Below are 25,891 nucleotides of genomic sequence, written 5' to 3' on the forward strand. Positions count from 1 at the left end.
TTCCCCTGTTTAAGTTATGATATTTATTGTAGTAATGTCGGTGGGTCAATCACAGCTTTTGACTTGACTCAATGTTAAAGCAATGTGACCCAAGGCACCATTTTTGGTATAAAATCTGCTCTAAATCTTCTCTGTGGTATAACATTAAAGTCCAGTTCACGCTTTATCAGTCATTAATTTATCCCGAACTTGATTTTACAAATTTCAGAATTTTGTAACATTGCATACCTGCGTTACCTGAGAAAGGAAGTCCCGTGAGACCTTTTTTGGACAGCAAGAACATACATTTGGCATCTTCACTTCCTGTTCTCGTTTGGCACATCCAATATGGCGGCGACGTCGAAGTATGATGTGTCATACATCACGCGACAAAATTACACATTTACAATACGCCACCCACCCACTTCAGGTTGGGTACCCGGGTTCTTCGAGTCTGAATGGCGTTAGGGTAACTGTTGCACAATTAATGCAATGTTAGCCGCTGTCCTTTAGCATTTAGCTAGTGGTAGCAGGACAAGTGAAGGAGTTAACAGAAACGAGTCCCGGCTCATTAAAAAAACTCTCGATCTTTGAACGACTCGGTCAATAAGCGCCCATTTCTAATGACCACCGAGCACACGCTGGTGGTCCACAAGACGTCTAGTCTTTATATAAAGATGAACAAGTCAACATGTCTATGATTTGGATGGACAGACACCAAAAGAGGGCATTGTTGGTGGTCAGAGACGTCCTCTTTAATGGTTGCAAGCGAACACAGCAGTTTGCCAACAAGGAGAGCGTTTCAGCTTGTAAACGTTACAGACCCACGAACACGGCACACAAACATGGGCAGTCGTCATCAGAGTGCGACTCTTCTAACTGGACCCGCAAGTGAGATTCTATCATTTTTTGTCATTGAATGACTTCTGTTTAAGCTGATGTGTTTAAAGTGTACTTTACTGGCACCATGCACTTTGTTGTTTATTCTTACTCGCTCCCAGATGACTCGTTTATTACTACATGGAGGGAAAGCTCGCTACAGTGTTTACAGTGAGAGCACTGTACTTCCGTTTTCAGGGTGGATGCTTGCCTAGAAACTTCAAATTAAGAGTTTCTGATATGTCTGTTTACTCATAGCAGTGCGCGCAAGTGGGAAAAAATCCAATGTATGGCTAATCGATGTATTTCCTTTCTAGTACGAATACTAAAATTACTAAGAGTGATGTTTTCCAGCAACCCTAGCTAGGAACGGATGTTAGCATTTTGTTTTGAAAAGACGAGCCGAATAACCATTACGGAATTGGAAAGTTGTTCCAGTAGTGACAGTATCACTTTATACCTCTACAATTACGCAGCAAGGGATGAGTAAATACTTGAGATGGAAATGTAATTATGTATTTCTACCCGATTTTCGTTGTGTGTGTGTGTGGGGGGGGGGGGGGGGGGGCTATGACCGGAAGTGCTTCATATAGTTTTGCCAGTTGTTTTTTTTAGACCCATCTTTTTTTCTTCTTTCCTATCTTTTAATTGTCACTGTGTAGCCCTGCTTGTGTGTGTGTGGGGGAGTGTAGTGGGGCGGGTACCCCGGGGTGGTGTGCTTTCGATATTTAGCCCTGACCTGCCAACATGTATGAATCTGCCTACCCAGCATGCAATGTGACTCTTGCGTAGGCTTGTATGTTTCACTGCTCTCCATGCGGGTGCATTTGGCTGGTTTCAGTTTCACTTCAGTACAAATTGGAAGGGGAGGGGTGGGGTGGGGGGGCAAAGCATTGCTGTCCCCCGGTGGGGGCATGCCAGCAAATAACGGAGACCCACTGGTGTGGTGTTACATGGCTGCATCTTTTAATCCCACATGCATCAAGTCATTAGTGCCACTTCTGTCCCTTTTATCTTTTCATGTATTTTTCCCTCACTTGCTTCTCAGCGGAATACGTCAGCTAGCTAATAGTTTAATGCCGTTAAGGAAGTGCGTTGTTGCACAGCGGGGTGGGGCTGGGAGGCGGGGCTGGGAGGCGGGGCTGGGGCGGGGCTAGGGGGCCGCAGCATGTCAAGGTTCAAGTAGACGAGACACGGTCTGTGGGAGCCATATCTACACGCTCGCTCGTCCTCCTATGGCTTGGATGTGGAGCCTAGCTCGGCGCATGTGTCGCATACGTTTGGCTTCTCTAACAGTCACAAATACAAAGCGGTGGTGACAAAGCAGCACGACCCAAGCTGCCCAGCTAAAGGCCAAGGTTCTAGTATGTCATCTTTGACGTCTATGCTAAGCCAAGTAATACTGATATCCGCCCGGGATCGACTCCAACGTTGCGGTATAGCTTGAAGGGGAGGAGCTCCCTCTGCTTCCTTGGTAATCATGAAGAGGAATGATACATATTTAGAATATCATAGCACCATCTTTTTTGTTGAAAAGAAGAAATAGAAAAAAAGACAGAGAATAAAAAGAAATGGAACAAACAGAAAAATGAGCGAATGATGCGATGCTGCATCCTGGCTACACGCGGATGTTACCACTCTTTTTTTTTCATAACGCAAACACTTTTTTTGTTTTTTTTTCTTGAACATGCACCTTTTGGTTAATGAACTTTGAGATACTCGTGTTAATCTTTGGCAAAACGCAACACAACGAGGTGTGATGATGTTACAAACAAACGCTGAGGCACTTAAGCTAACCAAGCCGACGTGACGGAGCAACACAAAAACTATGTACACGTATGTAAAAGTGTTACATTATAAATAGGTTTAAACCATAGATACTATATACATCTTCAAACCGAGACAGTAATGGTTGCTTTGGGCGTTGACGAGTGGCGGCGAGGGCGAGGGAGGCGCGGCTCATTCTCGCTTCCTCAGGATGACGTAGATGAGCCCGCTGATGAGCGCCAGCGGGAAGGCCACCCACGCCAGGATGTAGGAGTAGCCGAACACGTCCGTCTCGGGCACCCAGTCCGGACTCATCACCGTGTAGATGATGGCGCCGCTCATCACGAACAAGCCTGGAGAACACAGAGCGCTTGTGGTAAGCCCGCCTCCACGGGTCACATGGTCCCGCCCTTTAAACTTTTACACATGTCACATTGTCACATTTTATTTAAAAATGTGACATGAATAGAGAAAATAACTGGCCTTTCATTAGCACAAGGTCAGTGAATTAGATTAACATTAGCGGTTGCTGTGGCTGTAGGCAACCTCTTTAACTAACCTGTGCAAGATGTCAGTATATTTGAAGTATCCGGACTACATACGGTACAGTATCTGCATTAGCCGATGAGCAGCTTTATCCACCTCTGCATGCGCCTTTCCACTTTCTCATGCACTCCTAATTATTATTCATTTTAAACATCAACTTCTTCCATGGAAAGAGTTTTTAAATCCGCTACACGAGGTGAGAAAGATGACATAGTTGGAGGCGCCTTCAAAGGATGTGAAGCATCCACTACTCCAGCATGGATTGGCCAGCCTGAAGAAGAACCAGCCGGGTTCTTCTAAGTTTTCCATAAGTGGATCTGGCGGGGGGGTACTCACTGGCGAGTATCTGGAAGGTTCCAGTGACAAAGAAGCGTCCGCCCTTCTGCAAAGTGAAGAGCTGGCAGAAGAAGAGGAAGAGCGACAGGCAGCTGAAGATGATGGACAGGATCATGAGGGCCTGGACCGCCTGGATCCACTCTGGATGGACGCAAGAGGAGACGGAATCAATAAGCAAGTCGTCATCGGAGACGGCAAACAAACAAACGGCAGTAAGAGATCCAGAAGGCACCACGAGCGAGGGGATTATTATTCCTTAAAAGCCCCCCCCCCCCGTCTTGCATCAGGACCGCCGGGCAGCTAAATGTATTCCATCGACCCAGACCGCCAGACCTCCAAGGCCCTGGAGTACATTAACCCATTAAGTACCTGCGCCGGCGTGCTGGGAATGTCGGGACTGCGCTTCCTCATTGGCCACAACATTAGGAACAGCAAAAAGCCCGTCTTTAGCGATGATTGTGTTACCAACTCACTTTATTTATTTAGTAGAAAATATCCAAATATTCCAAACAGCTGTCATTTGGATGCAGTAGCGTTGTGTCGATGAGTGTAATTCAGCAGCTCCACCACTAGTTGGCGCATTCCACTTGCTGTTGTATTGTCTAAGGCGGGGCGTCCAAAGTGCGCTTATTTTTTTCTAAAAATCTGCTTTAACGAGAACAATAATTAACGGAAAAAACAACAAAGAATAGAGTTATAATATTGGGAGAAAAAAAGTAATCATTTTTCAAGAATTATAATATTATGAGGAAAGAATAGATTAAAAAAGTTGTAAACAAAACAATAAAGTTAGAATTTTTTGAAAAAAAAGTTTAAGAAAAATGTCACCCACGTTCAGAAGCACAAAAACATCTGTGAGGGTTTTTTGTCACCGAGCTGTTTTCATTGAGTTCCAGTTTTACGCCAGTGCTAAATACTATATAAATACTATACTATCTACTATGAAATATTGAATACTTGATGCCCCTGAATGCACCTCACATTCCTGTCTGTGCTACGGGCTTGGGGGCGTGCCGTGTTTATGGGCAACTTTGTCAAGCTTAAGCAGGAAGAGAGAAATGGAGTGGATCCGTCCGACACACAGCTGCAGATATCTGCTGGAGGAGGAATTGCCATGTAGAGCTAACGCTGTGTTGCTAATAGTTCCTTGAAGTCGCCGATATTTGAGAAAAGCCTGCAATTTGGCAGTTACGATGATGATAATTCCTGCTAGCGGTGAAGTGGCCGTGCTACATGCTACACACGAGCAACGGAGAAACACGCTGAACCGAGCGCCGCTGTTGGCGTGTTAAGTTGTGTAATGTTGTGTAATGTTGTGTAGCGCTCCGTAGTGATGTCGTGTTTTCTCTCTCTTCGCTAAAGCCAGCCGCCGCCAACATGACGCACTGCTTCCTGTCCAGCGCCGCCTCCCAGATGGACGAGATAAGGTAGGCAACCTGACACTCTCGGCCTATTAGCTCGCTTGTCTCCATCAAAACGGCAAAATGTGGCCGCCGCATGACCGTTTTGAGATGTTACATAATCCCACGTGACCATAAGATGATAGCCCGGGCGGAATGTTCTGTCCGTCTCCGCTACGCCACTCCACCAGCGCGGCCTTCTTCCTTCCTTTGCTGTCAACATGGGACATTTCCTGGCAGGAAGCGAGAGGCCACGCCCCCTCTCACAAAACCACACAAACACGCCAATCAATCATGCGGCAACGCCAAACAGGAAGATAGCGGCTGAGGTTTGTCCTGATGCCAAAGTCAATATTCAGTCACGCTTTTTAGCCTGGGGTCCCAAAATGGGTGGTCTCGTTTAGATGGCCGTGTTGTCATAGCAACCGCAGATGTTTGGCTTTTTTAACGGAAACATTGGATTTCTTTAGGTTAGAATTTAGCTTTGAATTGATTTCATTATGAAAAAGCATCAATAAGTTCTTTACACCAAATGAAAATGTCATATATGAATATTCTTTTTCACCTTTAAATGAGTCAAATGGTTTTTGTGTCGGGGGGGGCCAATATGGACACCTCCTTTTCTTTGCATATTGCAAAAGTGGGCATTGTTGCATTTAATAATAATAATAATATATTTTTGGATGCATCCTGCCAACATTTAATAGAATTAGCATTAAAAAGGAAGCAGAACGTCAAATATTAGGCCCCCAAAGTTAAAAAAGACACCAAAACTAAACCTGATTGCTCAGCAAAGCTTCATGCTTTGGTGACACCCGCCCCCGCCAGCACCCTGTGAAGGATCCCCCCCTCCCCGGCACGTGAGCGAGCGGGGGCCGGGGGCGGGCGTCCCCCTCCCGTGCACACACACGCCTGTTTGAATAAACAGCGACCGTCACCGGGCGCCCGAGTGAACATTCCGGACGGCTGACATCACCCGGCGGCGGAAAGAAAAAAGGAAAAGCGACAACAACAACAAAAAAAGCCAAAGACGTGCGGAACGTCCCCGAAGTTATGCGCTCGCTCTTCTCACGCGCTAAATAAATCTCTTAAAGAGAAGCAGCTGCTGCCCCTAAATTGTCCGGGTGGACGCTGCAAACTTAGACGGGGACACGGGGCGTGACCCGTCATCGTGCATACATGGAGAACTTTAAATACTCCCACGCGGCCCCACCCACCCCCCCACACACACACACACACATGTACACACACGACTAAAAGCCGGGTCACTATGCCGCAAGCACACGGGACCTCAATATGGACATCACACCAGCGACTATTTATACAGCAGCAATGGCCGCCGCCGCCGCATTCCCTCCCCTAGATGGCGCCAGGCGGGCTGCGACACGCCCTGGCAACCAGCAGTTGATCCCGCAAAGACCCCCAGCGCTCATCTAAGCGGCGGCATATCGTGTCAATGTGTGCATTTTCTCATAACAATCATCACTTGGGGGTCTCACCTCCGGTGGAGGCGGGGTCACAGCGGTAGCCTCCATTGATGGTGGAGCAGTTTGACCACAGGTCCGACGTCCCGGTGTCACTGGAGGTCCACACCTGCAAGGGGATGGGGGAAGAAAATCACTTTTCAGCTTGCAGACACCTTCAAAGTCACTTCATGGGTGGGGTGGTGGGGGGGGGGGACTCACGCTGACGATGGTGGAGACGAAGAGGAGAACCAGAGCGATGATGTGCAGGAGGACGATGCCCAGCAGGAGCAGCAGCATCTTTGCAGACGAGTCTGGAGCACAGCAAGAGAAGCAAGAGAAGACACTCAGCCAGCCTGTGGGACATGGGCGTGTCACTGCAGCAGCAGCAGCGGCGGCGGCTTGCTGGACGGAGACCACCCCACCCCGACACAGACCCCCACCCCGACACAGACCCCCACCCAAAAAAAGCCACCTCAGCAGCTGGTCACCCTCACTGAGTTGGCGCCGCCTGCAATCACGGTCAGAATGAACTTTGGAATCAAATAGTCTCCGCTCTCGGTGCTCCTTTTGACGGCCCAGAAGAAGTTGTGGAGACATGAAGGTGTACTTACTCGGAGCAGAGGGCTCGTATTCCCACTCAAAAGGCAAAGAGGCGTGAAGTAGCGGTCCTAAGGAAGCGCGGGAGTGCCGGTGTCCTCGGCTCCGGTGTCAGCACATTGGAGCCCAGCGGCTGGCGGCCTGTTATAAAGTGTCTCATTATGGGAGAACAACGCCCAGCCTGCGTGGCTGCGTCACGCACGCTCGGCCCGGCCCCGCATATAGAAGCACTGTGCGCCGTTGCCCTGGGTTACCGGCCCTGTGTGTGTGTGCGTGTGTGTGTGTGTGTGTGTGTACTGTTTTGCTTTAGCAGTTGAGGACATGCTTTCGAGGAGGACATGTTCTCCTTTCTTGCCTTGACAATTGATCCATTCGGACTTGGGTTTATCATAACCTTTATTGTTTAACTTCATCTTTGACAGGACAATATGAAATATGAAATATAACATAACACAATATTCACTCAGGAAAAGTGTCCTTTTGTTGGCATTTATCCCTGACACATGAACACGCTGGTGTTGCTCTTTCTACGCGTTGTCCAGATATAAAACCAAAAAAGAAAAACAGGAAGCGGCTAAAAACGCACGTAATGGGACGCACCTATTCCGCCTATGAAGCCCAACATCTCCATGATGTGACCTGCATGCTAATAATCCCTGTTATGCTCATTTTTCCGCCCATTTTCGGTGATGTGGACTCCACACACGATGACCCGCTATGAGAGCTTTCTAGATCTTGCAGAATCTGCACCTATTCCAGATGTATTACCTCCACAACGATCTGAATGTATTCCTCCCACAGCCTGCCTCCGGGCACGCCCAACCCGCTGTGATTGGTCCCACTCCCAAGCATTCCGGACTACTTCCGGACTACTACCAAACCCTACTTTCTAATTTTGTTCATATAGAAATGGATAATAAATGAATGAACCCTTTGAAGAGCTAACGAGGAGCTAACGAGGAGCTAACGAGGAGCTAACGAGGAGCTAACGAGGAGCTAACGAGGAGCTACCAGTAGCTCATGAGCGACTGGTTGTCATATCATAGCATATCATAGCAATATAATAATAATAATAGTCTGGGTTGTGGTTTTCTGGTTGCCTCGGCAACAGGAAACAAACTCTGGCGTAAAGTTGTGTCATGAAGCTCATGAGTCAAGTGTGCACGGCTACGTGGGGGGGGGGGGGTTGTTCTCTGTTGATATGACTCATATACCCCCCCCCCCCCCCCAGTGTGTGTGTGTGTGTGTGTGTGTGTAAAAATATCCTGATGTTGTTGCTCCTAGAAATACAATGAGTGAAATTCCAGGAAATGAGCAAGGCGCGGTCAAAGCTGGAAATATTTCCAAATATTTGTGACAGCGTGTCGAGGATCCTTGGCGGCGGTCCGCATCCAGACAGGAAGTAGCGCGTGCGTCACCACGCGTGCTTCCCTGGGCTGAGAAGCTGAGAACACCAAAGACCATCTTGAGCTCCTCCAGGATCTCAGATAAGACGTGTGTGGGTTTGGACCCCCACTCGGGTCCTGGTGGACGCCTCCACGCTTAGAGTGGCTGCCGACGGCCCGAGCGCCACCTCTTAGTCCAGCATGGAAGGACTTGATGAGCGAGTGCTGCCGCTAAATGTTTTCCATGCCTTATATGCCAATGTTTGTCCAGGACGGAGTGGCCCCCATGCGGGGGCTTGCTGGTAGACGTGATGCCTTGATGCCAGCTTTTGGGGATCATTTTGGGGGTCACTGCAAATGTACTCCTTAGCTACTTCTATTCAGGTCTGCAAACGTGCAACCAAAGATCAGAGGGTGGCGGCAGGGGCAGGGACTGGGGGCGGCGTGCACGAGTTGCAGTAACTTCATCAAGGCACCAGGGAACAAAAAATGTTCCATCTTTTTTTGGGGGTTTTTTTTACCGATGCACCAAGTGGAGAGTAAAGGAGGACCCCCTTGCGACTCCGCCCACGGGGTTGGGCCTCTCTTGGACTATGGTCCAGTACTAGACGGTCCCGCTCCTTATCACGCCAAAGACTGCAGGATCAATAGTATGGATTGTTCTGGAATTCCTCTCTGAGAATTCCGACGCCACTGAGACCACAGGCGTCGGTCTCAGTTCTTGGCTTCTGAACTTTGCTACATCTTTTTGCTATTTGCTAACATCCAGAAACTGGAAGCCTGGCGACAAAGCCATTTTTTCCCATATAAGAAATATGTCAATCAGGGCATCCATTCAAGACACTCAAAAATATCATTCATTCATTTTCTACCGTTTATCCTCACCAGGGTCGGGGGTGCTGGAGCCTATCCCAGCGTCCACCCTGTGTGTTGTTCCAGTGTTTCTCACCTTGGCACTCGCAACTTTCTTTGGCCCCGTGGCTGGTTATTTAGCAGACAAGTGACTCAGCACTTTTTAGGGCACTTGATTCCGCCGAACGATACAGACGAGCTTTATATGTGCAATATTTTACATAAGCTCAGGTAACATTTTGTCAGGTAAAAAAACATTTATTATTATAAAATATTAGTATTTTATTTAGTTTTAAATTATTATTTTCATGTTTAATTTTTTATGTTATATTTTCATTTTTTTATTACAAATGACACCTTTTTTAGTATTTTTTTTTAATCCATAAAAGTTTCCAATCTTTATTTATTAATTATATCTTTTATCCTGGCAAATGTTTTTGTCAAGAACTGAATCAGACAAAAAACTAAAAAATTATTTTAATGATATTGAATAATAATAATTTTGAATAATGATCAAATTATCATTGAATTTTCCCTTTTTTTGAATTGTATATATTTCATTTTTCAAATGTCAGTTTTGATGTCAGATTTGACGTTTTTCGACTTTTTGGACTTCATTGGGGTGCCCCAGCAAGGCGGTGGGGGCTGGAACCCCCACGCTGCTCATCTTCTAGTCTTCCACTTCCTACTTGTCGGCGTTTCGGCCAAGCGGCTCGTCGTAGCGGCCGTCTCCGGAGGCTTCCACCATGGCGGCGCTCCAACGGCCACAGGAAGTGCACACACATTCCCAGGAACGTTCAGGCCAGACTCTCATGTGAACCGCGACTCGCTGTGCTCCCATCGCATGCTAACGGCTAACACACTTGGAATGTCACTCAAAATCAAGAGAAATCAACAGGAAATCAGAACCCGCCTGTGAAAGTAAGAACAGTAAGAACAGAAAATAAAATAACACTCTGCTAGCGGTGGGGGCGCTAAAAATAACCCGCCAGTATGCTCGGAGTGCCAGGGAGGATTCCAGCGTACATTCCGCATGTATGTGGGGGCTGTGGTGGGGGTGGGGGGGTGTGGCCCCGGGGGGAGCCAAAGAGGAGCAACTATTTGTGTCGAGGCTAAAACGGGGGCACCGCCGGCCGCCTCCGAGATCCCCGCCGTACTGGAAGACTTGCGACACCGTTTGCCGTTCTTCCACACGGAACTCTGGGATCCACTCAGCTCCGGAATGTTCCTGGGTGTTGGGCGTGCATGCACCTTTACCAAACACACACTTTGGAAACCCGGGCAGCTTGGCGGTCAAACACCAGATGTTTGCACAGCGCAGGAACAGTAACGGTGGGGCTGTAAAAGATTACAAGCAAAGCAAAGTGCAAGTCTCACACACACATACACACACACACATCCACACACACACCCACACACACACACCCACGGTGAGTGTTATCAGTGCCGTCCCTCCCTCAGGTGTTGCAAATGTGCCCACCGCAGTCACGCCCACACTCGCGGCTTCCATCCATCCATCCAGGCCGCCTCCTGGGCTATCGATCTGAGAAGCATCAGTATGCTAGCGGCGTCCGCGGGGCCTGGCGCCATCACTCCACGCTTCCTTCCTCTGCTCCACGAGCGAGGTGAGGCGTGTCTTGAGGACGGGACTGCATGTAGGAAGGGCAGACGGGCGTGGAGAGGAAGGATGGGGGTCAAACGTACGCAGGGTTTACCTTCCTGCGGGGAGGGGGGGGGGGCAAAGTGCTGAGTCATTGTCAAGGTGCTGATAAAACGTGTGTGTGTGTGGGGGGGACCATGAGTGACACACGGGTCAGATTAAGATGCCAGATGCCAACAAGTCATCACAGATGTTGTCATGTGATGTTTATGTCCGTCAGAAAAAAGCATGTTTGGCCGTAGTAAATCAATAAATCCCATAACGACACCATAAATGACTGGATCATGTTGCCAGGTGTATGCCTGGCTGTTTGCCCCCAAAAGGGCAGGAAGGGAGTTCACTGTGTGCATTGGTTCAGCACCGAGACCACGTGTCTGCAAATGTCGTCTTTTTCATTTTTGTTGTTATTATTTTTTATTTCATCCACTCTTGTCTCACACTTATTGATCAGTGCCAGGATGGATATATATATATATATAGATATATATAGTATATATACGTATACAGTATGAGCATTTTAAATAATAAATGAAGCTGCAGGGTTTGTTGTTAGCGGAAGGCTTCAGGCTGTGGTGAGCGTGGGCCACCAGCGCTGGGTGGGGGTCGTCGGTAGGGTCGTTGGTAGGGTCGTCAGTAGGGTTGTCTGTAGTATCGGCGGTAGGGTCGTCTTTAGAGTCGTCCGTAGAGTCGTTGGTAGGGTCGTCAGTAGGGTTGTCTGTAGTATCGGCGGTAGGGTTGTCGGTAGAGTCGTCAGTAGGTTTGTCTGTAGTATCGGCAGTAGGGTCGTCGGTAGTGTCGTAAGTAGGGTCGGTAGTGTCGTCAGTAGGGTTGTCTGTAGTATCGGCGGTAGGGTTGTCGGTAGAGTCGTCCGTAGAGTCGTTGGTAGGGTCGTCAGTAGGGTTGTCTGTAGTATCGGCGGTAGGGTTGTCGGTAGAGTCGTCCGTAGAGTCGTTGGTAGGGTCGTCAGTAGGGTTGTCTGTAGTATCGGCGGTAGGGTCGTCTTTAGAGTCGGCGGTAGGGTCTTCGGTAGTATCGTAGTATAGTGTCGCGGAGTGACAACATGGGCTTCAAATAAGAACGATGAAAGAGTAAAACACATGGCAAGTACACACAAACACTCCCAACCACGGTATGTTATCATTAGCATCGTGTACATCCTAAAGTCCCTCCGGTCGATCAAAGCGATGGTTTGAAGTCGTGAGTCGACGCCGGCCGGCGTACTCTAAGTGTATCCGACGAGGCGCGGAATGCTGGGGAAAGTCTTGCGCATGCTCATGCACTTTTCCTGGTCCAGGAAGAGCGAGTTGGCCTTGACGGAGAGGTCGTGCTCCAAGGTGACTTTGGTCTTGACCAGACACTGGAGGCTGCTCTCGGCCTCGAGCAGTCTCTCCTGCAGCTTGTGGACCGTGTCCTCGATCTCCCGCACCTCGCTCACCAGCCTGGGACGGCGCACACGTTAAGATGATTCCAAGGATGAGGCCGCCCGCGCTCGGAACAGCCGGCGGTGACGCCACTGTACCTGTGGTGGGGGTTGTCCCTGCACAGCTCCACGTTGGGCCGGCGGGTCCGCTCCTCCAGCCTGGTCTGGGCCACCTTCAGGGGGCTCTCTTTGTCCCGCAGGGCCTTCTTCAGAGACTCGATGAGCAGCTCCGTCTGGAAGATCTCCTGCAGGGTCTGCACCAAGATCAATAGGAGTCATGAGTACTTGCCAGCGTACTTGCCTTTTTATTGTTTTGCTTACGTAAATATAGCAGTAGTGTAATATAGGATCATACCCCCCCCCCCCACCCCCCATGCTAATTCTAGTCTAGTGCGACTGAAATATGTTTTTTTTCTTCTTTGTTGTTTTAAATGGGGCGATTTATGCTCCGAAAATATGGTAATATGAACTACTACTACTAATATATTATTTATTACTAATATAGGAGTACCATGTATTATATACATTTACATATATACATTTAAAATACTTCAACAATTTCAACATAAATATTTTATATTTAACTTTTACGTGTTTTGTGGTAAATACTGTATATGATAAATCTAATAATGCACAACGTAGCATGTCAAGTAATATGAACTAGTACTACTACTATTAATAGCAGCGATATCGTCAGCTAAATATTTGATGGTATTATTAATATATATATGGATGGATATATACGTATATATGTATAGTCCCAGTCAGTGGAGAGAGGAGCGGTGTAGTCACATGACCTTGGCCAGGTGCGTCTGCAGGCTGTTGCGGGCGTCGGCGGTCTCGGCCACGCGGCCGGTGAAGGCCACGTTGACGTTGTTGAACTGGTTCCACATCTCAGCGGAGGTGGCGTTGAGGAGGATCTCGATCTCGTCCCTCAGCTTGTGCGAGGCGGCCCGCTGGCTCTGCGAGAACAGCAGGTTGTCGTCGCTGAACTTGGACCACGACTCCGGCAGAGAGAGCCTGACGAAGAACCCACGCGTGGTTACCGACGTAGGTCACACGGGGGGGGTTGATAGGAATGGAATATTTTCCACTCCAAGTATGGCAACTTGGTTATCTGCAGGCATAACTCACTCGGAAGAACTTTCACCTGGAAAAGATGCACTAAACCTTCACCGGCAGCTAATCCGTCTCTCCGGTGCTGGCATTGGAATTGCATGGATTGTAAACTGTCCCTGAAACTCCCCGACTCATTTCATATCTGCTCCAATAAACAAAGCCAACAGTTGACTCACGAAGGATCCAGTCTTTCGATGCCTCGGTAGAAAGTGATGCCATCCGACGTGTTCCTCAAATGGTGGCAGCGGTCGTCGATCCTCTGGGCCGCCATTTTGTCGCTCAGGTCTCTTTCCAACTCGTGTTGGGCCGCCCGGTTTGACCTGAGTGCCACAAAAACCCTCCAAAACATGGCCCACAAATCAAAGCTTTGCTTGCGTCGCTGGCGCTCAGACTCACGCCAGCTGGGCGGCGGCTCTCTCCAAATGTCGCCTCATCCTGTCTTGACAGGACTTGATCACGTCCACTTCCTGTGTGAGGCGGACGTCAGCGACATGGTGGCATTTATTGACGGCGCTTCCGTTACCTTGATCAGGTCCTTCTCCACGTCGTCGTGGACCAGGTCGATGGACATGCGCTTCTCCCGGTGGTACAAGCACTCCTGAGACACCTGGGGACCAGACGCCAAAGCATGCTAACTTCCTGTGCAGCGCTAATACATCAATATATGCATTCAATATGAAAGCAGGAGATTTAGCAACTTTAGCGTGAGACCTCGGACTGACTGAACTCGGTTTGCCATCAAGGGGGGTGTCCAAAGGCCGGCGTTTGTCATTCCTTAGCACCAGTGATCGGAATAACGCCGTTACGTTTTCCAGTAACGGGTCACCTAACTAATTACTCTTACTGTCAGCATGACGCCGTTACTGTTTTCGACACCCCGTTACTTTTACTGGTAACTAGTTACTTTTGTAGTGGAGTAACTCAGTTACTTTTTTGGAGAAGTAACTAGTAACTATGAGTTTTTTAAAGTAACGTGCCCAACACTGGTTCGCCCCCAATCCCATGTTGCCATGTAATACTACCATGTAGTTCTTCCTCAGGAGGCAACAGTGAGGAACCGTGACGTCATGGACCTCAACCGTCCTTCTTGAAGCTCATTGGCTAAGACAGGAACTGACTGCCTTTGACTGGATAGGAATGTAGCAACGCTAGCTAGCATCCATGCTTTTCACTTTTATTCTGTAGAACTTGGATGAGTGACAGCAACGCCATCCAAGCCGTGCTGCCTGGTCACGTGATACTATGGTCCTCCTCCAGAGGCTGGCCCCTATCGGTTGGACTATTGTGGTGTAGGTCTAGCGGAGCCAGAACGGCCTCCGCGGGGTAAGCTCCGTGGGGAGACGTTTCACCTCCATTCTCCAGTTTCAGTTACCTGCTAAGTCGGTAAACAAAACCTCGGTCACATGATCTCATCCTAAGAGGAACGTCCGAGGCGTCATCGGATCTCCAGCCAGATCCGGTCCACGCGATCCACCCACCTGTAGGGGCCTCTCGGTCTCCGCCAAGGCTCTCTCCAGCCTCCGCTTGACCTCGGCGAGCGCGGCGATCTCGGTCACCATGTTGTCGATTTCGTGGCTGAGCTCAGACTTCCAGAAGGCGATGTCGTTGAGGCGCTCCCCGATGTTCTTGCTGCTTTTCTCCTGCGTCCGCCGGGTCAGCTGCTCCTTGTCCTGGATCAGCCTCAACGTGTCCCGCCGCAGTCTCTCGGCGCTGTTGCGGGACGCCTCCGACTCACGGTAGTTGCTCTGGTTGGACCGGAACCAGTCCTCGGGCGTGTAGCGAGTGGTCAGGGTGTTCCTGTTGGACGGGTAGAACGTGGTGTTGGCCCTCAGGAGGTCCAGACTGCCCCGCGGCACAGAGGACAGGCTGGGGATGGCGTCGCTGGTCTTGTAGTAGCTGCTGGTCCTCCACTGGTTGGCGCTGTGGTTCAGGGCGGAGGCGGGCTTTGTGTTGCGGTAGCTGGACGCCATGGTGGAGATGGCAGGAAGGAAGTTGCCGGTCTTTGGTCGAGCATACGTAGCTGTCAGCTCCATGTCTCCGAGCCCCTTCAGGGACGCCAGCTACCAGTTAGCATCTTTGGTTACTCTTACAGTTCAAAGTTCTTTGGTCTTACCGTGGAGATCTTTCCTCCGGCTGCCTCTCCGTGTTGCTCACCTGCGACTGAGCCCAAGACCTCCAAAGGTGATGGTCCATGCATAATACATGGACAAGTTTGCCAGTCATTCATTCGCCGCCAGCCAATGGCAGCGCTCGAGCCGCCGGAGCTGGCCTGTCCAAGATTTCTGTTGACACAATGCTGGTTGCCGTGGGTTACCGCTTGCTGCTCTGTGGGCCGCATTAATGCTGAGCAGGTGCTTTTACTGTACTGCCAATACAAGAGCTGGAATAATACGCTGGAACCGTAAACATTTGCAGTTCTTCAAGGATTTTAGCACAGAATTACCATCTGTCTTCCGTGTGTCCATACCACCGTATGAGGTAGTCCATACCACGGTATGAGGTAGTCCATACCACCGTATGAGGTAGTCCATAACACGGTATGAGGTAGTCCATACCACGGTATGAGGTAGTCCATACCACGGTATGAGGTAGTCCATACCACGGTATGAGGTAGTCCATACCACGGTATGAGGTAGTCCATACCACGGTATGAGGTAGTCCATACCACGGTATGAGGTAGTCCATACCACGGTATGAGGTAGTCCATACCACGGTATGAGGTAGTCCTCCAGGAGAACAATAGGTGTTAGCTTGCATCATTGAGTGTCACATCCACCCCATGATGCACACTTTCTGACCCGCAGTACCAGTTTAGGCACCCCCATGTCGCCAAACTTTTGGCATAAAGTCATCAAAGTTCAGACTCATGTCATCATCCAACTGCATGAGAAAGTGTCTCCAAACGTCTGACTGACACAACCATTCTAAGGTTGAGACACACTTGATGATTGCTTAGCTTCAGCGTCATGGATTCTTCCCAAAGATGCTCTATAGCAACACGATGCATCCACTCGTTCTTCCCTCGTGGTGGAAAAGTAGCATGGAAAAAATAGCCGTCCATTTTTTGTGGCGTTTCTTATCGTGGACGCAAGGAATCTGAGCTTGTAAGCAAAGCGGCGAGCTGTCCGCTTGGATTACGTTGGCTGTTGAATGATTGATGCAGCAGGAAGAGCCGCACAATAATAATCTGTGTTGAATTACCTGAGCACTCGTCACGCTAGCGTGCTCTGATGGTTCGCTTTCCATCTTACCGACGGGCTCTCAAAATGGCATCTCACACCGTACAGCAGGGGGGGGTTTGCATCAGGGGCAAGTGGGGCAGTGCCCCAGCAGATCCATGTGTCTGTTTTCATTCCAAGACATGCTTTGTTTTTATAACAGAGCTAATTGGACTCATTGCCTGCCAAACACGTCTTCAGATGTCTTCAAAAAGTAACCTTGACTGCCAAAGACATCTGTTGAGGTCTTTAGCTTGGTTTTTTTGCGGAGGTACAGATGGTGCAGGTACAAAGTCGTAAGCATCCTGTGTTTGAATCAACGAATCAATGAGAGGAGAAAAACGCAGGCCGCTTAGACTGGCACAGCGTTTGTCTGGCTGTGGATCTGTTGGGATGGCGGCATCGAACAACGACTTCATGTCTCATCATTCTTTGGGGGAATCGCTCTTGGTCTTCCTGTATCTGCCCATTCACACGGTCTGTTTTATGCTGATGGGGGGGGCAGTAGCTGGCCGTCTACAACAAGGAGAAAAATAAACAAAAATCAAGTCAACGCAATTTTATGAGCATAGAGTATTATTATTATTATTTTTATTATGAGGAAAAATAATTTTTGTCATGTCAAAATATTATGAACAAAACAAAATAAATTAGGTTGGGGTAAATGTTATTATATTATGGGAATAAATTGAAATTTATGAAGTTTTTTTCAGAAGAAATGTGAAATATTTTGGAAATAAAAAAAAGTGTACATTAATAAGGCTGTAGCTGACATGCATTTTTTTCTTGAAATATCTATAACTTCCTAGCATAGCTTTACAAAATATCAAAGGGCTAATTTTCCACTATGCGGCTGTCACTGGGGGGGGGGGGGGGCGTTTGGACACCCCCGCGGTAGATGTTTGTTGTTTGTGTGGTTTTAGTACTTTCATTTGGAGAAGTACTATGTACCCCCCCCCCCCCCCCCGACTGTACGGTATATTGGTCTACAAGAGGCGGGGTTAAGGGAGGACCCCAAAGAGGCCGACGCCCACGCCCCAGCCCCTATTGTCATAAACATGAAGACTAGCATTTAGAATGGAATCATGGAATTAGCTTAACTTGGCGAGGGGAAAGATGCCCCCCCCCCCGGCCTTCCGACAATAAAAGGCGGTAAATAGATCCAGTGAAGGAATCCAGTACAGTGTGTAGTTGGGGTTAAACCGGTCCATACGTGACGGCACAACGTGTGTGTTGGTGTGTGGTTGCCTAGCAACAACTCCATTGTGTTGCATCCAGTAGACAGGAAGTCGGCTCTTTCGTCGTTAACCTTTCATTTCACGTATTTAATACTACACAGTGACTTACACAGAGGGTTGGACAGACCCCCCCCCAGACCAATGACCCCCCCCCCCGGCTCTGAAATCAAGGCGGCCAGAGTGGGCTGAGGGAGCATGAATGCGAGGCTTTGTCCACGCCGTGGTCATCACATTCCACTGGAGGCACTGTGTGGAGCGCAGCGGAGCGGAGGAGAGGCCGCGACCATGGGGGGGGGGGGGGGCACACTGTCCTGACTGTGCCACTTATTATTTATTTACGATGGCATGGGGCAGCGCCCCCACTGGTTGGTCGGTGTGGTCCGTCATGTTGCTAGTGAAGGGTTAGGGTTAGGACATCAGGGACGTCCACCATGTTTTCCTCCGGGGAAAAATGGAAGGTAGATAAGGCAGATAAAGCAACACGTGGAGATACGATGGTATGGAAAGGTTTGGGCACCCCTGGTAATGGTCCAGATGTTCCTTTGTAAATCCCTGGTGGTCGGGGTCAGCCATTCCAGGTAAAGATATCATCTAGCAGACCAACAACCTGATGGATGACAAGTGGAATAGAATCGACAGGATTTACAGAAAGTGGCCAATTATTATTTATAATTATTATTTAAACAAAAGTAGGTGCCTAAATTTGGGCACCCTTGTTGTTTAATTGATTTGAATACCTTTAATACTAATTATTGGAACACAGAATTCTTTTGGTAATCTGAGGGGTTGTCCATGCTGGGAACCATCAAAGCATTTATTCTGATGGAGGAGGATCTACTAAATATTGATTTCGATTTTCTGTTGTTGGGGTGCCCAAATGTATGCACCAGCATACCCGCGACTCTGGACGATAAGCGGCATAGAAAATGTCAAAATGTTTTTCTAGTAAAATGATATATTTGGGAAGTACCACGGGATTGTTGTACTTTAGCTTGGCTGAGAGCTGCATCGAGGGGTGTGAGAAGTTTCAAGTCAATCCGACTTCTGAAGCGCCACCATTTGGCGTATTTGTTACTTCATGTTCCCACATTGTTGGTGTCTTCCTAGAGATGCCCACAGCAGCTAGCGCTAGCTGAGCGAGCGCTAGCTGAGCGAGCGCTAGCTCCCGGTTGCATGGCGACTCGTCACAGTCGGACGAGAATCTCCTCCTCACTTTTTCAACGCTGTAGCGAGGACCCCCTAAATCTTTCACTTCCCTTTTGTTCCTCCCTGGCAGCTTCTCCTCCATGCCGCCTTTAATCACCTGCCGGGACGTTCCATTGGCCGCCTTTTATGGCCGCCCGAGGCCTGCGTGTCCTCCTCCGCACAAAGACCTTTCTGTCCGTGTCCATGGCGACGCCGCACAGCTGGACCGTGTGCAGCATGGGAACAGGACTCGGGTCCAGATGGGTTCTGGACTGAACACGACACGGTTTCTCTGTTCTTGTATGACATGCTAGCGTTAGCGTTGAGGATTTTGCTGACTGTGTTGATCTATCATCGCAATAACAAGACTATGTTGTGTCTTTAGCACCTAGCGAGGACTTTGGTTTCTGGCTAAAGGAAACGTGTTCCTCGGGGAAGCTGATCCCAGAGGTTTTGTTAGCATCCATGTGTTTTGTTAGCATGGTAATCTTTGCATCTATTTTCTGCCACTACCAGCTAGCTTGGCATTCATAGCAAGCAACCGATGTCTCGGGGGAAATGGAATCAAACCAGATCTTTCTGGTCTGGACTGAAATCCTAGCAACGTCAAAGTCAATAAAGTCGAGTTTTATAGCACAGTTGGATCAACGGTCACTGGGACCTTTTCCTGCTAGCTAGTGCCAGCTAGCAAGGCTACCAACCATAGCTACTACTTCTGTTGTCTGTCAGGTTGTTGTCGTTTAGGAACCGTAAATGTAAATCAACTGAAAGTTGCTAGCAAAGCTAACCAGCCAGCTAGCCAATCAGCCATGGCGACCATGCTATATCTCAGCTTTCTTAGCTAGGTAGCTAACCGCTTGTACTCATCAAACTATTCCTGGAAGACAGCGGCATCATAACAAAAGTTTGAGACCTGAGGTTTGCTATGAAAATCTTTGTCGCCTTTTGCGCTGCAACTGGCTAGCTAACATAGCATAACATAGCAAGCCAGCTATTTCTCCAGGGAAGTGGCATCAAAACCAAACTATCCGAGTCGGCCCGTGTGAAAAGTCAAAGACTTTGGTAGCGCAGTTCAGACGTTGTTCCTTGTAGCCTTTTTTCAAGTTATTATTAGCATCCAAAGTATTTAGCATGTCAATCAAGGAATTGTAATCAAACGCCTACCCTCAGCTCGCCATCAATCAGATCGGGTTGTGTCTAAAAGAGTCAAACCCGACCCTGCATGTCCGTCTAACCGCGCGGGAGCCGTCAAGCCGACGCAAGCAGCTGCTCCCGCGGCATTCCCTGCCTTGGTTGCGCAATCTTTCAGCATGCCACCAAAGGTCAAAGTGCACATAGGAAGGTGTCCGATGCCCGGGAAGGCACGCCAGGGCCACGCCCTGATGCCATTAGCAGATTCTGATGGGACACGGCACCCAAATGGACTCATTTGAATGTCAACCACACCCAGTTGGACCCCGTGGAACCCTTGGACCCCTCGGACCCCTCGGACCCCTCGGACCCCTCGGACCCCTTGGACCCGATGCCGTGTCGTCTTTGGTTCCCGGCTGAATTCTTGCGTCCAAACAAAGAAAAGGCGGAGGGCGACCGAGGCATTTAAAACCAAGGCTTTTTTGTTCGCAGGCATTTTCCAACCTCTGCGTCCGCCCTCCCCCAGCGAGATGCCGGCCGCCCCTCACAAGGTCCCAAATTGTCCGCCCGCTTCCCAAATTGGGACACTGAGCAGAAGGAGGCCATTGTTAGCAAAGCGTGTTCTGTTTGCCGCCTGAACTTGTGGCATGCGGCCGCCGCTGTTGCCATGACGCTCATAAGTACAGTAGACCCCCCCTCCCCAACCCCCCCGACACGCCACCCACCTCCAGTTCCCCCCGAGCTTATTTTGTCTGCTTGGGATGATGTTGGTTTGGACGTGTGCCGCTGGGTCAGGTGCATGTTCCACGTGAGGGGCACGCTTATGCTAGCATACGTGTGTGTTAGCGTGTGCGTGTGTGTGTGTGTGTGTGTGTGTGTGTGTGTGTGTGTGTGTGTGTGTGCGTGTGTGTGTGTGTGACGGCCCCCAGCAGCTGGGAATGCACGTTGACCTCAAAGAGACTTTGCCAAGGTCGGCAAAGCGAGTTGGAAAGAAATGGAAAAGGAATAGCACCGCGTCCACAAGATGGCGGCCGGTACGTTGGCGCGGTCCGAGTACCGAAGAACCACGACGCCGCCACACTAATTCCATGCGTCGATTGTCTCAAAATGTCTGCCATTTTATGCAAATTTAACAGGAGAGTTTGGGCCATCCTGTAAGCTAACAACTTATTGATCATCAAAATTGAGATCATTGACTAAAAAATGTAAAAATATAAAAAATAAATATTGATAGTAGTCATTTTTTTCATTGACACTGCCAAGGACGTGATGAATAAATAACGAGTATAATATATTTTTATTGAGGTACTGCCATTCAGCTGTAGTGTTAATAACACTAGTAATAATAAAATATATATGTATAATGTAAATAATAAAAACAACATTACTTTTAGTTTTTTATTGGCTTTATTATTACAATAAATCTTGAGATTTTCTTTTTAATTAAAAAAAAATTTATGTTTATTTTAGCTTAATAAGAACAAATTAACTCTTAAATAATTAATAATAAATCATATATGATAATAAAATAATAATGACAAATCTCGTTTATATGTGATAAAAATATTATAAATGCAGTTTGTAATATGAAAAGAACGAAGCTGTAGTAATAATAATATTGCCAATGAGGCATTCATTTAGCTATAATAATAAAATAATAATAATAAATAAAAATAGAAAATACATATAATAAATGTGCAGAAAATGACAAAAAATGAAAAATTTTTTCCTTGCTTTTTATTTGTAGGAAAATGTATTTCTTTGTATGCGTTTTATTGTAAGCATAAAAAGTATCATTGATGATTTGGAAGACATTATAATGTATATATATATATATAATAATATATAATATTATTATATATAATATATATAATAATAAATATAAGCGTACACGCTTGCGTCGAGGAGATGCTGCAGCCGGACGTTTTTTCCCGAGGCGGTCGATCCGAGCGTCGCTAAGCCGGCTGGCGGATGTGGCGGTCAGCCACAGATGTTTGCACGTATTGTCCCGCCGCCATTATGACCGTGACAGCACAAGCGGGCCTCTGTCTGCCGAAGGCCGCCATTCTCCCGCCGCCCCCGACTGGGAGAGCGGGGAGCGAGAACGGTCCAGGCTGCTCTGTGACGTCATCACTGCAGGGGGACGCCGGGGGGAGGGGCTCCGGGGGGCATCCAGGGCGTGGTGGAGGATGAAGAGGAGATGAAAACCTAATTGACTTATCATCCGAGCTCACCGCCGCCCCCTGCAGATTGCCTTTGGAAGCGACCTTGATGGCGGATGGCGTCATGAGCGGCCATTAATGTTTACGACGACGACAGTGAGTGCTCGGCTTTAATGAACGACTCGTGGCCGCTTGTGTCCTCTGAGGCTGCCTGTGACAGTCCAATATTCAAGTCATAATCAATTATTGTTTACAGCTGTAATATAACAATAAAGTCCAAATAATATTCAGAGAAAAAAATAAAAATGTATTTTTTTTACAAGAATAAATTGGTAATATTATGAGGAAAAATCACATTATTTTAGTAGCATAAAGTTGTAATATGATTTTAAAAATAAATAACGTAGTAATTAAGTTTGGGAAAATATAATATTATGTCAATAAATTCATAATATTTTTAAACCTGAAAACTTTTTAAAAAATTACAGCAAAATTAAAAAAAAACCCTGCAGTAATCAAATGAGAATAAAGTGAGAATATTTAATCCTGTGAGGTCAAATATTAAAGCAAAAATATTGGATTGTTTTTTTTTTTTAATAGAAAATGCAGCATTGATTTAGCAAGAATAAAGCCATAATATTAAGAGGTAAAAGGGGTCAAAGTTCAACACGTCGAGTGAACATGTGAAAGTTGGAGCGTCGTTGGCGAAGGAATGCTGCCGCTGTTTTTCCGCTCGGTGCCGCTTCTGCTAACACTCCAAGCATCCTGAGCATGCCGGGCCGGGTGGGCCTACACTTTATAAATACTGTAGCCCCCCCCCCCCCCCCCCCCCCCCCCCCCGCACACCCCTCTAAACATTTCTGAGATTCACCCTGTTTTCAAAGTGGCGCACCTTGCATGATGCCGCTGTTCCCTGAAATGTTCCCACTTTAGCATAGCTATGCTAGTGTTGCTAAAATATATCATACGTGATATACGGGGCCTCTACGATGTTTTATAGAAATATATTAGGCATAGTATGGTTTTAGGAATGTTAGCTAGCAGAGCTAACAGTTATACTTCATTCAATTGGCTAAAAACAAGGATATATTAGCATGCTAATATATAGCACACACTATTTTTTACCAGTATATTTGTTTATGCTGACTGTTGTATCGCTAGCATATCGTATGGCAGACTATTTACGAGTGGAAGAGCATGGAAAAGCATGGAAAAGCATGGAAAAGCATGGAAAAGCATGGAAAAGCATGGAAAAGCATGGAAAAGCGGCGTGGGGGCAGAGAAAGGATGATTGTGTTTTTTTGCGTCAATCAATCAATCTAAGACGGTGAATCTGAAAGTGACAGATAACGTTTGGGGAGTTTTGCTTCCTCGTTAACCGACCTTTAGCGCTACAATGGCTAGACCCACAATGGCTAGTGTCACAGGACACGCCATTGAACGCACCACCGGGCCAAGTCTTGTTGGCTCATCCGTCCGCAGTTGGTGCCTTTCTGGGGGGGGGGGGGGTCGCTTCCTCGGACCCTCGTTGCCTGTGAGTGGCGGTGAGGTCAGAGCGTTGTGACGCCGTACATCCCGTCACGTTTCCTGCCAGTCTTCCTGCGGGGTGGAAGCTGACCTCTGACCTCTGGCGTATGTGGAGGATTGAAGTTTGGTGGTGGGGGGGGGGGGGGGTGCTTCATGATCTGCACCTTCCTTTTCCTCCTTGGGGGGGGCAGAGGGGTCAAGCCTGGGATGGCCATTGTCTTCAGTCGCTGCTGTGCATTGACTTTGGAGCCCCCTAGTGGCTGGGAATAGCACTGTGGGGGTGGCCAAAGGTACAGTATTAGTAATATTAGTAATATTAGTATTAGAATATTTTTGGTGTTGGATTTTTCCAGATTAATATTTAAACTTTGTGCTAGTGGCATGATGATATTTTTCCTGAAAATTAAAAGTTTATCCTCGTAATATTTACAAGAAAAAAATCTTCAAAAACTAAGCAGAAATTGACAAAATACATTTAGTTTTATGAGAATAAATTCAAAATATTATATTTTTAAGTTGTATTTTAGCAGGAAAAAAACTCCCAATCTTATGAGCAATAAACATACGGTACGTCTATGCAACAAAGCGTAAACACGGGACGTCGCTTCCTGGCCGTGTAAATAAATAATAAAGAGAAATGATCAGCAAATGTTCAGCATGACAGAAAGCAAGAGAGAATCCTTGCATGAAATAAAGCAACAGTAATGTTGGAGAGAAGCCTCTACTGGCACCACAGCGACCCCACCTGGCTGCAAACAGGAAGTGCAAGTCAGACTAAGTGCATTGTATTTACTAGGGTCAAATTATAGATAGATAGATAGATAGATAGATAGATAGATAGATAGATAGATAGATAGATAGATAGATAGATAGATAGATAGATAGATAGATAGATAGATAGATAGATAGATAGATAGATAGATAGATAGACTCCCTTTATTGTCATTGCACAAAAACACAGTAGTGAAATTGCCAACAAAATGTCGTTGCCTGGCTCCCATATAATAACAGACAAAAAGAAGATAAGTAATAATAAATAATAATAATAATAATAATGTGGAGAATAAATAGATAGAATAGACACCAAATATGAACAACATAATGTAAAGTGCAGCGTGAACAGTAAATTGCCCAAATAATTTAAATAATTAAAATAAATAATAATAATAGCAAACGTGTCTTGGAATTGTTGATTATAGAAAGTGGTTAGCATGTTGGATGAGTGGTTAGCATGTTGGACGAGTGGTTAGCATGTTGGATGAGTGGTTAGCATGTTGGATGAGTGGTTAGCATGTTGGATGAGTGGTTAGCATGTTGGACGAGTGGTTAGCATGTTGGATGAGTGGTTAGCATGTTGGATGAGTGGTTAGCATGTTGGATGAGTGGTTAGCATGTTGGATGAGTGGTTAGCATGTTGGACGAGTGGTTAGCATGTTGGATGAGTGGTTAGCATGTTGGATGAGTGGTTAGCATGTTGGATGAGTGGTTAGCATGTTGGATGAGTGGTTAGCATGTTGGACGAGTGGTTAGCATGTTGGATGAGTGGTTAGCATGTTGGACGAGTGGTTAGCATGTTGGACGAGTGGTTAGCATGTTGGATGAGTGGTTAGCATGTTGGACGAGTGGTTAGCATGTTGGACGAGTGGTTAGCATGTTGGACGAGTGGTTAGCATGTTGGATGAGTGGTTAGCATGTTGGATGAGTGGTTAGCATGTTGGATGAGTGGTTAGCATGTTGGACGAGTGGTTAGCATGTTGGACGAGTGGTTAGCATGTTGGACGAGTGGTTAGCATGTTGGACGAGTGGTTAGCATGTTGGACGAGTGGTTAGCATGTTGGACGAGTGGTTAGCATGTTGGACGAGTGGTTAGCATGTTGGATGAGTGGTTAGCATGTTGGACGAGTGGTTAGCATGTTGGACGAGTGGTTAGCATGTTGGACGAGTGATTAGCATGTTGGATGAGTGGTTAGCATGTTGGACGAGTGGTTAGCATGTTGGACGAGTGGTTAGCATGTTGGACGAGT

At 47.4% G+C, this 25,891-nt stretch overlaps 2 protein-coding genes and 1 long non-coding RNA gene across 4 annotated transcripts in view; 1 reads left to right on the top strand and 2 right to left on the bottom strand.

Annotated features, from left to right (window-relative positions):
- Positions 1 to 409: 409 nt before the first annotated feature.
- Positions 410 to 25,891, top strand: part of LOC131132544 (uncharacterized) — a 37,650-nt gene continuing 12,168 nt past the window's right edge. For both annotated transcript variants that reach the window (XR_009130385.1, XR_009130384.1), the window contains exons 1-2: positions 410 to 870; positions 4,870 to 4,934. This is a non-coding gene — a long non-coding RNA (uncharacterized LOC131132544). The remainder of the gene's footprint in view (positions 871 to 4,869; positions 4,935 to 25,891) is intronic.
- Positions 2,355 to 7,139, bottom strand: pmp22b (peripheral myelin protein 22b). Its single transcript, XM_058078270.1, has 5 exons — positions 6,985 to 7,139; positions 6,593 to 6,684; positions 6,407 to 6,500; positions 3,508 to 3,648; positions 2,355 to 2,978 (listed from the first exon to the last, which is right to left on the bottom strand). The coding sequence occupies exons 2-5, from the start codon at positions 6,668 to 6,670 to the stop codon at positions 2,818 to 2,820; spliced, it is 474 nt and encodes a 157-aa protein (XP_057934253.1). The 5' UTR covers positions 6,671 to 6,684; positions 6,985 to 7,139; the 3' UTR covers positions 2,355 to 2,817.
- Positions 12,090 to 15,538, bottom strand: tekt3 (tektin 3). The gene is made up of 7 exons (XM_058078221.1): positions 14,885 to 15,538; positions 13,930 to 14,013; positions 13,803 to 13,873; positions 13,583 to 13,726; positions 13,085 to 13,307; positions 12,387 to 12,541; positions 12,090 to 12,306 (listed from the first exon to the last, which is right to left on the bottom strand). Exons 1-7 carry the CDS (start codon positions 15,437 to 15,439, stop codon positions 12,090 to 12,092), a joined length of 1,449 nt encoding a protein of 482 aa, XP_057934204.1. The 5' UTR covers positions 15,440 to 15,538.

This window comes from Doryrhamphus excisus, chromosome 7 (assembly GCF_030265055.1).
Source record: "Doryrhamphus excisus isolate RoL2022-K1 chromosome 7, RoL_Dexc_1.0, whole genome shotgun sequence".
In the NCBI taxonomy this organism is placed as follows: Eukaryota; Metazoa; Chordata; class Actinopteri; order Syngnathiformes; family Syngnathidae; genus Doryrhamphus; species Doryrhamphus excisus.

Coding starts and splice junctions, on each gene's coding strand:
- tekt3 (XM_058078221.1), bottom strand. CDS start 15,439: ATGGAGCTGACAGCTACGTATGCTCGACCAAAGACCGGCAACTTCCTT. Junction 14,014..14,884: donor AGACCGAGAGGCCCCTACAG/GTGGGTGGATCG, acceptor TCTGGTCCCCAG/GTGTCTCAGGAGTGCTTGTA. Junction 12,307..12,386: donor AGGGACAACCCCCACCACAG/GTACAGTGGCGT, acceptor GCGCCGTCCCAG/GCTGGTGAGCGAGGTGCGGG.
- pmp22b (XM_058078270.1), bottom strand. CDS start 6,670: ATGCTGCTGCTCCTGCTGGGCATCGTCCTCCTGCACATCATCGCTCTG. Junction 6,501..6,592: donor TCGTCTCCACCATCGTCAGC/GTGAGTCCCCCC, acceptor ATCCCCTTGCAG/GTGTGGACCTCCAGTGACAC. Junction 2,979..3,507: donor AACCTTCCAGATACTCGCCA/GTGAGTACCCCC, acceptor TGTGTTCTCCAG/GCTTGTTCGTGATGAGCGGC.